Source organism: Macrobrachium nipponense, chromosome 20 (assembly GCF_015104395.2).
Source record: "Macrobrachium nipponense isolate FS-2020 chromosome 20, ASM1510439v2, whole genome shotgun sequence".
NCBI classification, from domain to species: Eukaryota; Metazoa; Arthropoda; class Malacostraca; order Decapoda; family Palaemonidae; genus Macrobrachium; species Macrobrachium nipponense.
In genome coordinates this window covers 5114274-5132661 of record NC_061089.1, presented here as the reverse complement: position 1 = coordinate 5132661, position 18388 = coordinate 5114274, and the positions used below count along the sequence as shown (strand labels likewise).

Below are 18388 nucleotides of genomic sequence, written 5' to 3'. Positions count from 1 at the left end.
GGAAGCATACTTAAGAGAGGGAATGGATGAATCTGCTGGGGACCATTTCCTTGCTGAAGAAGCTTCTTTTCCCTGAAAGGACTGCAATTCAGACCTTTACAGTTTTGTACTTCCGGAAAACTGAAGTAACATCAAAGATCGAGTAATGATTCTGAACATCTCTCAGTAGTTCAATGATCACCTCAGGTGATAGCAAGATGGTGCCAGGCATCCTGACAGAGGTACAGATGTCCTGCCACATAATCTGAAAGAATTGGAAGCAATTTGGTTGACTCTCCAGTTCTTCGAAGAATGAGTTTTGGCCGAGTGGTTCAGATCAACTCGGACAATTCCACAGCTCTCTCACATCTCAAGAAGAGAGAGCCATTGATGGGCACAGGCACGGAACGTATCGATCCTCCAGAGGTTAGCTGCACGGTTGAAGGACGTCCGTCCAAAGCTTCTCTATCGACGGCAGCAACTACTGACGTCTGAGTATTCTTTCTTTAGAAGTATGTCAAAAGTCGTGGGCTACTCTAATAGCCTCACTTCGAGAGGTATCTCTAAACCGTTCGGCTCTGAGTCTGACTGCGTTCAGACTGTCAAGAAGTTGACCAGAATAAGAGGTTTTTCAAGACTAATGGCTAGTGTCATTACCAAGATAAAGCAGTTCTGCCTATCTTGCAGTGTACCAATCGGAATGGGCCGTTTCTGGAGATAGGGCAGGAAGAATGGTTTTTCCTCCACCTCGGCCTTTGTGAATTACATTACCATCTTCCCTTTCCGTCGGAAGAATGGGATGAACTAGCAGTCTCAACTATTGTAGAATACGGAAGTAGGTTGTTGGCGTCCTTTACGCTCAGATATTTGGATCTGTCAAACAACAAAGCCCTTTACGATCTATGAGGTCTGTGAAAATCTCGAAATTGTAGAATATTTCCTGTGTAACTTTTTGCATTTGATCAAAATTCTAACCACTCTAGATAAGACAAAGAGGGTTAGTGAGGTTTAATCCATCATCAGAGGTTTTGGCTTTAGAGGACATAATGCGGTGTGTTCTCTAAGCCTTTTGTTTTTACAAAGAATGAAAACCTGTTTAACCCTTGGCCCAGAAGCTTGGAAATCAAGGGGTGGTATGGATTATTAGGCAAGAAACAGAGAGAGTCCTGTGACCTGTCAGGGCCCTCAAGTTTTATCTAGTTAAAACTAAAGAAAGTGGAGGTCCTTCGGACAATCTGCGGTGTTTCGTAAAAAGACCAGACTTGCTCAGGTTGAAGAACACCCTGGCGTTATTGTTGATGAGTTCTTTTAAAGAAGCTCATTCGTCATGTTTGGACAAAGATTTGAAATCGTTTAACTGAATGTTCACGAGGTGAGGGCGGGGCCTCGGAAGCATTTCAACAGAGCATGGCACTCAGTATCATCCTGAGTGCCACGTTTTAGCGAAGCAACTTTGTGTTCATTTCACAATACCTGCGGGATGTGAAGACGACATATAAGATTTGCTGCTCGCTGGGGCCATACGTGTCTACAGACACAATCTTGGGGGCAAGAAGTATCACTCGTCCTATCCTATAGAAAATGGTTAGGAAGAGTTGTTAATTATGTTTATTGGGTCGGCCGCCAGTGGCGGTCTTCTCAATCCTTAAGCCTTAGTTAGATATCCTTAACTTTGGCTAGGTTGGTCAGGTGGTGATATATATTACTTCTTAGCCCTCATGGTATGGTCAATATGGTCTAGTCACATTGTGGTCACGCTCCCGTTGACAGATCGTCTAGAACTCACCAGCTACATAGGTCACTACCTTGCTGGAGACTAGTAAAGCAGTAGCAGACTTGGGTGACAATAATCACGAAGTCGGCTATGCTAACAGGTAAGGAACCAAGATGTCAATCATCTGCACGAATGTGTTTCCTAAAATCCTTTTCTGTCTCTCCCCACCTCCAAAGGTGGGATTCAGCTATATATAGATATCTGCTGGGTAAGTTTCATGAACAAAATGATATTGTTAAGATACAATAAAGTTTGTTCATACTTACCTGGCAGATATATATAATCAAAGTACCCACCCACCTCCCCTCAGGAGACAGTGGGAATAGAAAATCTGGATAGAAAATGGGAATGGTTCCTGACTCCCACCTCCCAGCGGCGGGAATGGGTACTAACCACCTGGCCGACCACTGCGTGTGCTGGGAGTTTTGAAATTTCTGTCGGACTTCGGAGAAATACAGCTATATATATATCTGCCAGATAAGTATGAACAAACTATTGTATCTTAACAATATCATATCAAATAGCCTTGGGCTAGATATGAACAAACCGGGTTAGACAAAAATGTTAACCTAACTATGAGTTTATATATGAGTTAGTTGTTGTTTATATATAGCCTTTACAATGTATGATCTAGAATAATCTGTATTAGGCAATACCCTATACATATGTACTAGGCTGAGAGAACAATTTAGGAAACATCTGTTGTTGGTCTACTAACTGGTAGTTCAACCCAAATATCCTAGGATTAGATATAAACGGTATACTAGGCTTTATAAAATAATAGTTTATATGGATAGAGGCGGATAATGATAAGCTAGCCCATTGGTAAAGCTATGTAGCAGTGGAGCTCTTATGTAGCCTATATCATTAAAGGTGTTAATAACCTAGAACAGACTGTAGCTTAACCATATTAAGTAGGAACCCCCTTTCTAAAGGAGTATTCTACCAGCAGCATAAGGAGGGAGAGATTATAGCTTTCTGGCAGAAGTCTGGCGGCAGATATTTAACCCTTTCTCAGAACAAGGTATATGTTTGGGCCAAATCCCAGTACCATCAGTCTCCAGTACCTCCCAGGTTAACCCCGCAGAGGAAGTAGAGGAATTTTTAAATGGATGTGACATTCTCATTATGGAATAGGAAGTGGGCATTGCCATTGAAATGCCCTGCTGAACCCAGAAGGATCAGGTACACAAATTTCAGCTAGCCAATGGGGGAAACATTCTAGAAGGAATTCTATTCCCCATGTAGCTATTGATGCTGAAGAGGATCTTTCTCCCAAAAGGGATACTAGGATCCATCTAACTCCAACTGAAATGACTACATTTTTGGAGTCTGCCCCTTGGTTAACTGGCAGTTACAGTTCAGTTGTTGCAGCCCACTCAAATTGCACAGGTTTCCTGTAAAGGGATACACCGTTTGCGGCATTTGATCAATTCCATTAGGAAATTATGAATAACATAAAAAATGGCCTTGCCACATAACGGCAATAGTAGTGTAGAAGGGACATGATACATGATTCCAAAAAGGAATTTAAGTCAAAGTCAGTCAAGTACACTCCAAAGTGTAAAAGTATGCATCCTATAAGTGAAAAGTGAGAAGGGGTGCAAGTACGGCCCAAAAAAGGTCTAGTGCTGGAATTGTGACTGGAAACCATTAAATGGTCAGTTTGGAATGCATAACTTCAGATCAAAACATGATAGGGGCTCCAGTACTCCATTACTCATCCATATCCAACATTAAGGAATATCCTTAAATCCATGGTAGAAAGGTAAGTGAAAAACTGAGGACTTGAAAATGTAGAATAAATTACAAAAGTACTTGTTCCAAGTCCCCAGTTTTTCACTCACCTTTCTACCATGGAGTTAAGGATAATAATCCATGGTTAGACACCTCAGTGTGCATTTTCTCTCCCTATAGTAAATATCTAATTATGAGAGATAAACTATGATCGAAGCTGTACATGTAAGAGACCACCAACAGAAACGTTTAACTGTGTTTATAACATTAAAAGCTATAGCAGACACCCTTTACCGTTTATAACATTAAAAGCTATAGCAGTCGCCCTTTACCAAGACCCAGGTTACTCACTAAGTAGCCCCAGCCTTCTGTCCTTATTAATCGTATAGACAGATTCTCAGAATTTTGTAGTGACTTAAAAGATAGGAAACAATGACAGAATTAAAACTACCGTATATACTCGTGTGTCATGCGACTTTTGAAGACCTAATTTTGGAGCTAATTTTAAGGGGGTCTGATCATACATGAGATATAAAATTTGTGTGTGTAATAATCACATATTAGTATCATATGATAAAATACAAACATAATGGATATGCGTCTTTTCCATGGATCTTTTAAAAAGGTATGCTTTACTTCACTGCATCCAATAATATTACGTATATGTATTTTCATATTACTATTTGTTTGTATTATAAAATACAAACCCAGCAATCAATGTTTTGGTTTGGAAATCAGCTGAGGATGTTTGCGAGAAGTTTGTTTTGTTATATTGAACTTGAATCAGAGAGACTTTCTTGCTTCTAGTTAGAGCAAATGAATGTACTCTATTTATATAGGAGAAGGTTATTTCACGTTATACGAAGTGTTTTCATGTTGAAATATCACTTAAATACGTAATGTTCATGAACGAAATTTAGGTGGTGCTGAGGGCATGTTTATTGCGTAAACAAAAATCAACAGATGCCGTTCGATACTTTCACTTGATCTCATCAGAATACTATGAGCTTTACTTATTTATCTTTTATTGGAGTGAAAATAGTAAAATGTGTTCTTTCATGCTCAGTAGTTTTGATTAAAACACGTTTCTCTCAAATGTTGTTTACAGTTGAGTTTGATGGTACTTATCCTTTCCTCAACTTCAGCTAAAACTTACAGTAAATATAGCAGTATATGCCCTTGCTGATCTTTTCTCCATAGTAAGTAAGGATGTAGTAATGTAAAAATATATCGGTCCTCTTCTCCTTAACGTCATTTGTAATATAACTAAGGTAATTTTTTACTATTGTATGATGGTTGAAATGCAAGCAAAAAGGCTGTTGTTATCGGACTCGGTTGTTCAAAGCAAATAAGCTGTTTCTGGTTGTATGCATTTTCAAAACGAGTACAGTATAACATTACCAACAATACATTTGGCATTCTATATTACTTTTTTAAACTTAACTAGAAGATGGGATAGATGGAGAAAAAGGGGTTAGCCTAACTAAAAAATGGAATAGATAAAGAGGAGGAAAAGAGTTTAGCCTATTTTATTTGGTCTCGTAAATTTAACTCACATGATACGTGAGATATGAGATAAAATAATTTTTTAAGGGTGAAAATTTGGGGGTCGCATGATATGCAAGATCGCGTGTTACATGAGTATATACAGTATTTGCCACAGTCATCCCAGTTGTGGAAAAACTCTTAACAAGGGATGGGCAACATTACAACTCCCTTCTAAAGGGGGAAAGCTCCCCTTATATATAGCTACACAGCAATTTAGAACCCCTATGAGAAGAATCTAGAGGCGACAGCCTCAGCAGAATTTCATACTAAGATCCACTTCTTTAGTAGTATATCTACCACCTTGCTGGAAGTTGCCACCTCCAAAATGGTTTAGAACAAATTTTGCTGTTGTGGCCAAAAGTCTTATGCGAACCCTATAGCTAATAGAAAGCATTCTAGGGCATTTTAGTGCTGCATAAAAGTGCAAATGGAAACATTTGAGGGCTCCAACAAGTCACATCCCAGTGTAACTTCATTATTACATAACAACCCCTTCTTTAAGAACCCCTGTTTTAGGAGTCTGTTGTGATTGAAAACTTAACCAGCAAGCCCACCAACAACATTGTACAAAGTACTATCTTTTGGAAAAAAGGGTAATTCAGGAAACAAAAACCAAAAACTTCCCCTAATCCAACGCAAAAGGCTAATAAAAAAAAAAAATCCTTTAACCCCTTCAGCACTGGGACGTACACATGTACGTCTTTTACGGCACAGTAATGAAAGACCGGGACGTACGCGTGTACGTCTTTCATCCCTCCTCGAAAAGCAAAGCGTTTTCTTCAGCTTGGATGGTTTCCAGACGCAGTATTGTGTACGAGAGAGGTGCTGAAGCTCCACCCACAATTCATTCTAACCAATGAGCATCCAATGGACGTCGTGACGTCATTTTCATATGGGATATTAGGAGGGGTACTGGCCAACATGTGCCAGTGCGCCTCAGGCTATTATCTGAGAAGGATGATTACGATTTTGTCCGTAAACCATGTAGATTTGAATTCTAAACCTTTTTCCCTTTTGATTGCAGTTATTTTATGTTCTTTTTCAGTATCATGTCAGATGATAGTGTTTCAGAGTCAGGGTCTGTGTACCTGCCAAATCTATCAGATGATGATTATAGTGATAATTTCTTAGAGGTTGACAGTGACAACGAGTGTTTGGAAGACATTGAACCTCTTGTCGACGAAGGTTGGCGGTTCATAACTGATCCATCTTGTGACTTGCGCCCAGACCCAGCCCCCCCTGATTCACGGAGGGTGGCAATGGGATTCCTGCTTACACACCAGATTTCACCTGCTTACGTGATGCATTTTTTTTCCTTTTCTGTGGTGATGTAATTGACTAATTGTGTGAATGGATGAATGCTCGGGCAGAGTAGTACTTTCATTCAACAGGAAATCGTAAGGTGAAAGGACTTCTATGGAGGCCTGGTACGAGATGTGTTTTGTATAGCTTGCTGATGATAATGGGGGTGAATAAACTGCCCCATATGTATATACGTATTGGTCACGAGATGCTGTTGCTTTTATTATCATTATTATTATTATTACTATTATTACTGTTTTATTATTATTATTACCAGTGCCGTAAACATTCATTGATGTATACGCTGTTTCTGTATGAAACCTAGGAATAACTGTTTCAGTAAGAAAACTAGTACTGCTATTACCACTACTACTATTTCACTACTTTTTCTGCTACTTTATTTCTATTACTTTACTACTATTTCTACTACTTTATAACAGTTCCTACTTCTGCAATTACTTTTTCCACTAAATATTCCTATTTTTTCTGATATTCTTACTATATTTTTTATAATTTTTTGACAATGGGGTAAAAAATAGTCATTGATATTTGTACACACAATGTTTTCATATAAGAATATAAAGGGAAAATATGAATAACATAAAATTTAGTGGGAGCAAGTAATGATTGATACTCGCGGTCGACAGGGGGTCTCATGCGGTATGCAAGCATTTCCAGCAATGCAGCAGGCCGGTGGCAAAGGGGTTAAGCCTTAATTTACCCAAAAGTTTTTCCTCAAAGACAGGTAGGTGGTTAGAAGGACTACTCCCCACAAAGGGTCCTCAAAAACAGGTAGGTGGTTAGAAGGGACCACTCCTCACAAAGGGACAACAACAACAGCAAGGAAATCTTTTTCAAAAGGTCCAAAGACCCTATAGGAAAAAGGAAAGCAACACCTGGAATGCCTATGAAGGGCAAAGGTAGCGGAAGAGGTGGATACCAGTAAGAATGGGTATGGTTGGGGGTTGACTTAGATAACACTGCAGGTAATGTAAGTAAGAGAGAGAGAAAGAGAGAGAAATTACATGACCATTAGTTAGCAACACAGCCCCCCCCCCCCCTTCCTGTCACATTACTTGACATATTTGACAGCTCTGTACCTCAGCTTTAGTAAGTGTATCTAAAAAAAGGATGCAAGATAGAGTCGATTTTTTTTATTCTTATATAATTTTTTAATTTATAAATTAAAATCTTACTGATTCACGATAGCATTTTCTTAGTGAAGTGATATTATTGCTGTTTACACTAATATAAATATTTGAAAATCTGTAAGAGAGAGAGAGAGAGAGAGAGAATTATTATTTTTTTATTTGATTGCATATAATCTTATTAAACTTACTAGAACAAGTATCCCCCGGTTACTGGCATATCGGTGTTACAGCGCTTGTTCAACATATTCGTAACAGTTTTACCCTCCGTATGGTTTATAGCACCATTGTCTGGTTATCGGTGGCTTAGCCTAAGTGCCGAGACCACCTCATAAAATACAAACATAAGGAATATACATAATTCCTTTGGCTCTTTTAAAAAGTTATCCTTTACTTTGCTGTATCCAATAATACTGTATGTATTCTTATACATTACTTACATTACTATTATATTATAAAATACAAACAAACAGTTCATGGTTTGGTTTGGAAAAATCAGCTGATAGAGGTAAGTTTATTTGCCACATTAACTCTATTCAGAATGATTTTCTTGCTTATTTAGCACTATTTATATGGGAAAAGGTTATGTTTCATTATATGAAGTGTTTTAACTTCGAAATATGACTTCAATATGTCTTATTATGAAACTAGGGTTTTTTTTTTATAGATGGCACCGTTGCGATCTTGTTTTGGTTTGGAAAAATCATCTGATGGAGGCAATTTTTTTTTGCTGCATTTAAATCAATTCAGTGATTTAATTGCTTCAATCTAGTGTAAATTAACCTCTAGAAACTCTATTTATATGATACAAAGTATGTTTTGTATATGAAGTTTTTAAAAATCAAAATATGACTTAGATACATCTTCTTGTGAACTAGATTGTTATTTTTTCCATTAACAGATTCCTTTTGCTATTTTTACCCTATTTCATCATAATACGAGCTTTATGTATTTATCTTTCAACGGTGTGAAAACAACAGTAGAATCTGTTCTTTCATGCACAGCATTTTTTATTAAAACCCTTTTTCTCCAATATTATTTGCGGTCGAGTTTCTTCCATGTTACTGATGCATGATAATTTATAGTCATTAGCAGTGTGAACATTTTCTCAGTTTCAGCTATAAATGCAGCTTAAATTTAGCAGTACTCTATTTCCGTGTCGATAGTTTCTCCATAGCGAATAAATGTATAATGTAAAAATTTTATGTCCTATTCTACTAAACGTCATTTGTAACAAAACTGTGGTAATTATTTACTATTGTACAATGGCTGAAATGCAAGCAAAAGCAAACGTTGTTATTAGTTCCGGTTTGATTGTTGTAGCAAAACTACTGTTTTCATTCAGTTGTTTATGGCTGTAGTGTTTAAGCAACAATTATAATGTTACTAATGATAGTACTTTTATCGTTCTCTTTTGCTTTTTTTAACATATTTAACTAGAAGATATGATAAATAAAGAGATGGAGGAAACGTCAGTAGTATTCTGAAAGGGTGACTTTTTTTCCTCTCTCATTCTAGGCCAAGATTTACCTGTAAGTTCATTGAATTTGACATTAAAAATTATTAGAACTACCATGCTGACCATAGTAAATGATTTGGCAAATAAAATTCTACATTTTTCTTAGAGTTACATATTACATATTAGGGCAAAATATCTGGCTATGACACTGTCTGAGGCATCATTAACCATTCTAAGGCACTGTGATATGGATTGTGGTGCCCGAAGACTTTTGAATTTTGGTTACTGTCAGGCTCCCAGACCGGGAGCTACCTGTACAGTATAAATCAATATTAATATTTGAAAATTAGTAAATAATTTTTGTATCATAAAAATGTATGTAGTCATGGAAATAAAATTAAGATACACTAATTAGTGAATATTGATTGTTGGAAAAACCTGTGAATAGGTGAATTTCCTGTGAATAATGGGTAGAAATGGTCCAAAGAAAAATCCTTGAATAGGTAAGTCCATGAATCTCGAGAACGCGAATATGGGGGTTTTGACTATAGTACTGCAACCATACCCAGCATGCTAATTTAAGTCACCACAGAACTTCACCCTAAAAACATAAGTTTGCACTTAGTTTCTAGTTCTTTGCCACCAAACATAAAGGTACTACAGTAGTGCCTCAGGATACGCAATTAATCCGTTCCAAAGCGGCCTTTGTAATCTGTTTTTTTTATCTAGAACTACATTTTACATGTAAATTGCCTAATTCGTTCCAAGCCCTACAGATACACCACAGCAAATTTTATAATAAAGCTAAATTGACCAATAAACAATGAAATACAACAATTTGAACCATTCAATACTTAACATAACCATGACTGTACCTGTAAATAAAGTGTATTAGTGTACAGGGTACAAGAAATACTGTACGTACATTTACGTACGTATGTAGTAAAATGTGGAACCTTACCTTTCGATTGAGGCGATGTCCTAAAGTGATGACATAGGAGGAGGACAAATGGCAGAAAACATGAACACTTAACTTTACGAAACACATTTAAAAATGGCAGAAAACATTAACACTAAACATTACAAAACACATCAACAAATGGCAGAAAACATTAACACTTCTTGATTATCTCCATCTTCGTTCTCCATAGAAAGCATCCTCTTCTTTCCGTGAACGCCAGTAACATTCTTGGGACCCATGGTAATAATGTAAGTAATTAAGTTTGCACACAACACGATAAAGTAACTTACACTACAACGAAAGCGAAATCACTAAACCAAATTTACATTAACAAGCGAAATATATGTGAATGAACGATTCCAGTGTTTACGATAATGCTGCCACAAAAAATGGTCAAGGAACGCCTTTACATAGAGGCATGATGGGACAGATGCTGACCAGTCTGAGAGCAGGATCTTACGGTGGTGACTAGCATCAGGAACCAGTGGGAGAGGGGGAGGATGGTGGCGAGTCCACTGAGTTGGCGGCGCATTAATTTTAAAATTGTTCTCGGCGGCCTGGGCGAATCTCGTACTTTACCCTTTCGCAACCTGAATTATTTTCGTACACAGAAGCAAAAAAATATTCGTCTTTGCTTTCGTAACCTGAATTTTTCGTATGTAGGGACTTTTGTATGTAGAGGTTCCACTGTATTTGGAATAAATATCACCTGTTCAGGGTCTTGGGTTCAAGGGAATAATAGGCCACAGGGATTGCTGGGGACATTGTTATATTTGTATACAACACCACAGGCACAAATAATGTGATTGACCACAGACACAAATAATGTGATTGACAGTCATTACTATCCAACTGGTCCAAGGCTTACACGCAGGCTCATCTACTTATGTCTACAAGACATGGTAAGTATGTGTCTAGACATTCAGATCAAGAATGAGAGGTCTGTAGTAGATGAGTTTGTGAAGACATGTATTTTCAAATAGAGTGATAAATGCAGCTGTAATTTTTGTTGAGCAGAATTTATCCATTTGTTAATTTTTTGGTAGCCACCTATTTATATTACCTTATGCTGTTATGTAGTTATCATCACCACCTCCAGTGTTGTGTAACACAAAAGACCTTTGTGAAATTGAACCACTCTTATCTTTTTTATGCTTTGTCTGCCACAAATCTCCCCTCTTCTTATCATAGTTCTTAGTCAACTTGGTCTGAAACTCTCAATTCTTATGCTACCCACTGGATCTCAGCTGACACTGTTGTGTACTAATCTCCTCTAGTTTGTGTGGAGAACATGTTCAAGTCATCTTCTTCTCCCTTTCATAGCAATCTTATCTAAATTATGTATACAACGTTTGTATTTTCTCTCGTATCATTTCTCACTCTCCTGCCATTGGATGTCTTAATATTTTTCTTAATCTATGTTCTCAAATAGTCAGAATCTTCCAGATATACTTCAAGTGCCATAGAAGGATTATGTCCATATAGCATTGCATGTATCTGAGTTTATACAATGTAGTTTCAGTCTATTTTATTTTCAAGTATTCAGCCTGCCCATTGTTTGATTTACCTTCTATAATATTGCATTCAACTGTAATTCAAGACAACATTTATATGGAATTAGTGAATACGTATATATTTTTTTCAGGTACCTTGATAACTATATCTGTAACTTATTTGCTGGTGCTTGGGAGCCTAGAGACACTAAACCTCTTAAATTGAGCATACCATTTGCTACTAGTGACACAGGTAAGTATAATTGATTGCTCACTTTACATTGGTAACTTATGTAAGCTGTAATAATTAGTTCAGAAGAGTTGAATAAAGTGAGTGTTTACTATTAGCTCTTTGTACAAAGGGGGTGGCCCTTAAAATCTTGTGTAAATATTTAAAATCTGGTAATTGGTAAATTTTTATTATCAGTCTTGGGCTACTCCACATAAGTAAATATTCAGAAGTTTTATTTATGAAGATTCAATAAATTTCTGTAATAATCTAAAAATAATTTTGAAGACTTTAGATATTCTCAAAAATTTCCTTGGATTTTTCTTTAAGTCTTTTCTGGGCTCAGCTCGTGTCGGCCTATGAAAGTAATCCTTAATATCATCTTTCTAGGTAAAATTATCCTAAAATTACCAGACAAAAAACAAAAATTAAGAAAATGTCAGTAAGACTGACTCGCTCACTCTTAAAAGAAGTGTCGGTATGATATAGGAGCGAGTGTGGAACACTACCACGAGACAAACACCAATTAGAACTTCCTTAAATTTTAGCGCCAGCGTCTAGACGCAGATTTTACTTGTGCTATATTTCTCAGGATTTATCTCGTATTCTACGATGGAACGCTCAGCAATTGCCACGGCTAAGTTAAGTAACTCATAAGTAATATTTTATCACAGTTTTTATCTTCGGGTACCAGTATTTTCCTTTTTATAGTCATATACGGTTCCCCGGTTGTCTCGTGGCGGCCATGCTGCCTCGTAAGAATTCCCGGTCTTCCATACTGGGACTTCTTATACTTATGGGCTTACTTTATCACGTTCATTGTTTTACATCGAGTTTTTTAGCTAGTTAGCCCTCTTACCATTCTCTTAGCTTGGTATTTAGGGCTATTATTATTTTTATTCTGGCCCAGCATCCCGGCTCTTGCTCTACATCGGCTATCGCTGGCTCCGAGTAGCTCCTGTTTCTTGGAATAGTTTGCCTCCTCCTGGGCTCTTTCTCTTTTACTAAAAGTGTCTCTTCCACCTTTCGATGTATTTTATTATTATTTATTTAGGGTGTTAGCTACCTAGTGCTTTTGGTTCCATGTATTGGTACAGCTTGGTTCACTTTGTGGCCCTACCACGGTTGTGTTGATCGCGACCTAGGCCCCACTGGTGGTCACGTGTTCCATAGCACCTTACCCTGCCCCTTCCCTCCCTCTCTGATGTAGGGAGGAGCTGGGGGACCCCTTGGTTGTCATAACAACCTCATAGCCTTCTCTCACATTCCGGAGGTGCCGGGGGGTTCCGCCAGCAGGGGGTATAGGGCGACCACTATGAGGTACCTCCGGGTCTCCATACGGGTAGTTGGTGAGGTTGGGGAGGAGTAGGCCATCCCTTCCCCCTTTTTCCTCGCATCCCGCCGCGTTCACCGGACCTCCTTCCCCCCCCTACCCATTACTCAGCCACCTCCCTTACGATATGAAAGGAGCCTTCCGTCGCAGCCGGGGCCCCTTTGGTTTATAGGGTATTGGCTCCGCTAGCGGGCAGGGTGGGTGCTATGGATGGTCGATTGCTTGCCTACTATATCCTTATATCTCTCCCCCGCTACCGGAAGGGGAGCTTACCCTTACCTACGCACTCTTCTAGTAGACGGGTGGAGAGAAGTTGGTTTTTATGTTGTTACTATACTATGTTAAGGATATATACCCTAATTTAAGATATTTTACAATGAATTTTGTATTATAATATTTATGTTAATCAACCATCCCCGCCATTATCCGTTGTGGTTTCCATTACCACCACTCCTAGTTGGTTGATTCTTGTGCCTCCGCCACTGGCGGAGCCATAGCCTTTCTTCCAACATGGTTACCACACGTATTTTAGCAGGGCTCTGGTTTTATCTAACTTTATCGCTCCGGCACCAGCGGAGCATATGTTAGGCTGTAAGTGTTTACTTTGTACTCATGTACGTTTTCACTTACAGGCTACCAACTGCCAGGTCCTCGCTTGTAATGCGACGCTGCACGACCCCTGCGGACATGACGAGTGCAGGTCTCACGCCCCATGTGCCACCTTGTTCAACGAGTCTATCGTCTGGGCATCCGAGGCCTGCACTATATGCTACGACCTTGGTCGATCATCAGCGTTGGTTTGGTGGGGTAAGACCATTATGAGGTTATTTATCAACTTACTAACACTTTTAGTTCGTAAGTTTGTTAACCCTGTCCGCAATTGGTAGCTAATTCAGCCTTTCTTTCAGGCTAGCGGTGTGAGGGAAGTCGCCCTCGCCACCCTGAAAGCGTGGGTGGGCGGCTTTGGGAAGAACGCCGCCAAGGGCCAGCCCTACATATTGGATAGGAAGCTGGCCATCCAGATCTTCCCTGCGGGCAAGTCGACGGGCTACGTCGACCCCTTGTCCGCCGCCCCCGTGATAGCCGCCATCCAGCAAGAACTCCAGCAGTCGTTGGGGGTCGTAGCCGCCCAGGAGTCAGTTCCAGACGTCGCCGGCCTGGACCTGAATCTCGAGCCGATGGCGGTAGTGAGTGAGGATTTGTTGGTTGAGGTAGGTTTGTCGGGCGCCCAAGGTCTTTCCTTGGGCGCTCCTGGATCTTCTCCTGTCCCTTCTTCTTCCGCCTCTTTCCAAGGCTTTCCGGGATCCGAGATCCCTAGCCGCACTCCCGCTCTCTCTGTACCTCCTAAGGAGAAGGGTAAGAGAGAACCGAAGACATTGTCTAAGACGACTTCTAGGAAGTCGTCTTCGTCTTCTTTCGCTAGGAAGTCATCGACTTCTTACGCCGACGCGGTGAAGGCTAAGCCAAGCTCTTCCCAGTCGAAGAGCTCCAGAGGCAAGGCTTCGAAGGAGAAAGCTCGCGCTACCTCCGAGTCGTTGCCTTCTCCCGCCTCCGCTGCCCCCTCTCCGGCTATGCCGGCAGGGGTGGCAAGCACCAGCTCCTGCGTTCCTTCTCCTGTCTCACCAGGAATGATGGAGCAGGTAGGAGTGATGATTGGTTCCCAAATCTCAGCTTTGGGAACACGTTTTGAGCAGATGTTCGCACAATTGTCGAGCACTCTGTCTCAAACTGGACAGACGGTCCAGAACTCTCGAATAGAGTAAGAGAGAATGAGGATCGGATGGTTGGGCTATCCCACGGCTCCTCCCCCAGTATCCCCTGCTTCTAGCAGGTGGGATTCTCCAACTCCCGTCTTACGACTCCTTGCCAGCTTTCTCTATGGAGAATCCATGGAGAGTAGCGGCCCCTACGCTTCCCCTTTAAGGACGGGATGATTTCGATCCCGGAGTTTGGCACTCGAAGGATTGAGGACTTCGAGTTCTATCCTCCGGGTCTGTCACAGCCTTTCATCGGGTATGCTAGGCTGACGCCAACGGCTCTTACAAGGGAGGACAAGATCTCGAAGGAGTCAGTCCTCTACAGTAGAGATCACGCCCAACGGGAATGGGTTCACTGCCTTGAGGACTGGGAGTGTACTAATACTAAACTCCAGGCCTATAAGAGCCCCTTCACTATTTTCGCCACGGAAGAGGAGGTCTCTCTTCCGTTCGCCACGAAATTGGGTGGAGAATGGCTCTTCAGGCAGTCCTCAAGGATGAGCCCGTTCCACAGTTGAGAGAGTCGGAGTCCACTTCTCCACTCTTTCCCGCCTTCGGAGAGTTATGGGAAAACCTGCCAGCTACTTTCACGCAGGGTAAACTCAAGCCGGACTGCGCTATGGACCAGTTCGGTGAGAAGTTACCTAGGCTGCCGGACTCCCTAATCCAGGCAGAGTTCGATGCGCGAACTAGGTTTGGCAGGTCCCTTAACTCCCTCATCGTCACGGAAATGGCTGCGCTATCTTACGCGAACGAACCGCTATTCAAAATCCTAGCAAAATCGCAATTTCAGAAGGTTCTGTTAGACGCTTTTGACTTCTTCCAAGCCAGGAAAAACTGTCGGAAGCATGTTCTTCAAGAGTGCACCATCAGGCACGAGCCTAATAGACTCTTGACTGCCAGCATGTGGGAGCGGATCTCTTCCCAGAGTCAGCAGTGAACGAAGTCCACCACGAAGCTGCTAGACTCAACCAGAGCCTTAGAGCTAGGTGGGGTATTTCCTCAAGAGGAAACAGGAATCCGTTCCCACTGCTGGCAAGAAACCAAAGAAGGCTGGTAGGAGGTATCCAGCCATATAAAAAACTCCAGCATCAGCAGCAGTTTGTGCAGGCAGTCCCAGTCACCCAACAAGGACAACCTGCTACATCTAAGCAAACTCAGCCTTTCCTCCTGGTGCCCCAGCAATCGCAATAACCTTCGACTTCCTATGCTATCTCGCCTGCCTTTAACCCTGCTTATGAGGCTCAAGGCTACTCTCAACCGAGGGGTAGGGCGAGAGGTTACTTTCGTCACCGTGGCGCAGGAAGGGGCACAAGGAGTAAGCAGTTCAGAGGAGGGCGTGGTGGCCAACCCGCCCATCAGCAATGAGGCTCCCCAGGTAGGAGGGAGGCTGTTCCTCTTCCGCCACAGGTGGGGGTTCAGCAATTGGGCACAGAGCATAGTGTCCAAAGGATTAGGCTGGAGCTGGATCCAAGATCCTCCTCCAATCAAATCATTCCATCAGGTACCGTCAAAGGAATTGATAGATTACGCGGAAGACTCCTTCAGAAAGGAGCTATTGGCGAGAGTCAAACATCTTAAAATTTCAAGGTCGCTTATTCAGCGTGCCAAAGAAGGCTCAACAAAAAGAAGGGTAATCTTAGACTTGTCAAAGCTAAACTCTTTCATTCGCTGCGACAAGTTCAAGATGCTTACCCTCTCGCAAGTAAGGACCTTACTTCCGCGTGGAGCCGTCACATGCTCCATCGATCTTACAGACGCATACTATCATATCCCTATAGCCAGGCACTTCCGCCATTCCTAGGATTCAGGCTAGGAAGTCCAAGACATTCTCATTCAAAGTGATGCCCTTCGGTCTGAATGTAGCCCCCAGGGTATTCACAAAGATAGCAGAAGTGGTTGTACAACAATTGAGAGCTCAGGGAATCATGGTAGCGGCATACCTCGACGATTGGTTAATCTGGGCACCAACAGTCGAGGAATGTCTCAAAGCTACCAAAAAGGTAGTTCACTTTCTGGAACATCTGGGGTTCCAGATAAACAAAACGAAATCCAGACTTGTTCCGGAATCTCGTTTTCAGTGGCTAGGAATCCAATGGGATTTGTCCTCCCACAATCTATCAATTCCAGTAGCCAAACGGAAGGAAATAGCAAAATCTGTCAGGCAATTTCTCAAGTGCAAACAAACGTCAAGAAGAAACCAGGAGAGAATCCTAGGGTCTCTTCAGTTTGCTTCGGTGAACAGATATCCTTCTGAAAGCAAGGCTGAAAGATATAAATCGAATTTGGCGGTCAAAGCAAACTCCAAATATCGAGACAAGTTGTCAGTAATCCCACAGATCCTCCGCAACCAACTACGGCCTTGGTCAAAAGTAAAGAACTTAGCCAAGAAAGTACCCCTTCAATATCCCTCCCAATGTTAACCATTCACACGGACGCATCCCTGTCCGGGTGGGGGGGATACTCTCAGTTCAAACAGGTTCAGGGGACTTGGTCAGTTCAATTTCGCCAGCTTCACATAAATGTGTTGGAAGCAATGGCAGTATTTTTTCTTACTCTGAAGAGACTGCTTCCCCCAGAAAAAAGTCTCATCTAAGGCTAGTTTTTGGACAGTGCAGTGGTAGTTCATTGCATCAACAGAGGAGGGTCAAATCCAAGCATGTGAACCATGTCATGATAGCCATCTTTGCATTAGCAAGCAAACACAAATGGCATCTGTCTGCCACTCATCTGGCAGGAGTAAGAAATGTGATAGCAGACGCCCCCTGTCCCGGTCAGTCCCTCTGGAATCAGAGTGGTCTCTGGACGTCGGGTCATTCCAGTGGGTAAGCCGGAGAGTCCCAGGTCTCCAAGTGGACCTCTTCGCCTCACAAGCAAACCACAAGCTCCCTTGCTATGTGGCCCCCAACCTGGACCCTCTGGCTTATGCCACGGACGCCCTGTCGTTGGGTTGGAATCAATGGAGGAGAATTTATGTTTTTCCTCCAGTGAATCTTCTCTTGAAAGTCCTAGACAAACTAAGGTCTTTCAAAGGGATAGTAGCTCTGATTGCACCGAACTGCCCAAGAGCAACTGGTATCCGCTTCTTTTTGGAATTGGGTCTCCGACCTCAACGGATCCCCAACCCCAAACTAATCACAATCAGTACAAATGAGGACTGTGTTCGCTTCCTCAGGAACTCTCCAGACCCTAACTTTATGGACTTCATGAAGTTTGCGGCTAATAAAGATGCTGACATTGATCCACAGAATATTCTCTTCCTAGAATCAGATAAAAGGGAGTCAACCATTAGACAATATGACTCAGCTGTTAAGAAATTAGCATCTTTCTTGAGAGAATCGAACACTACCAACCATGACAGTTAATTTGGCTATATCCTTTTTCAGATCTTTATTTGAAAAAGGTTTAGCAGCTAGCACGATTACCACTCATAAGTCGGCTTTGAAGAAAATCTTTAAAGTAGGTTTTCAGATAGATTTGACTGAATCTTATTTCACATCTATCCCTAAAGCCTGTGCTAGACTTAGACCTTCTCGAGGCCTACTACAGTTTCATGGTCTTAAATGATGTTCTCAAACTAGCTTCAGATACTGACAACTCATCTTGTACATTCATAATGCTCCTGAGGAAGACATTATTCTTATTAAGCCTAGCCTCGGAGCGAGAAT

At 41.3% G+C, this 18388-nt stretch overlaps 1 protein-coding gene across 1 annotated transcript in view; it reads left to right on the top strand.

The window, feature by feature from the left end:
- LOC135221742 (2-hydroxyacyl-CoA lyase 2-like) overlaps nucleotides 1-18388 on the top strand; it is a 264184-nt gene that overhangs the window by 144433 nt on the left and 101363 nt on the right. Inside the window, 1 exon segment of the mRNA XM_064259551.1 lies at nucleotides 11554-11654. Coding sequence (XP_064115621.1) covers nucleotides 11554-11654 — 101 coding nt within the window.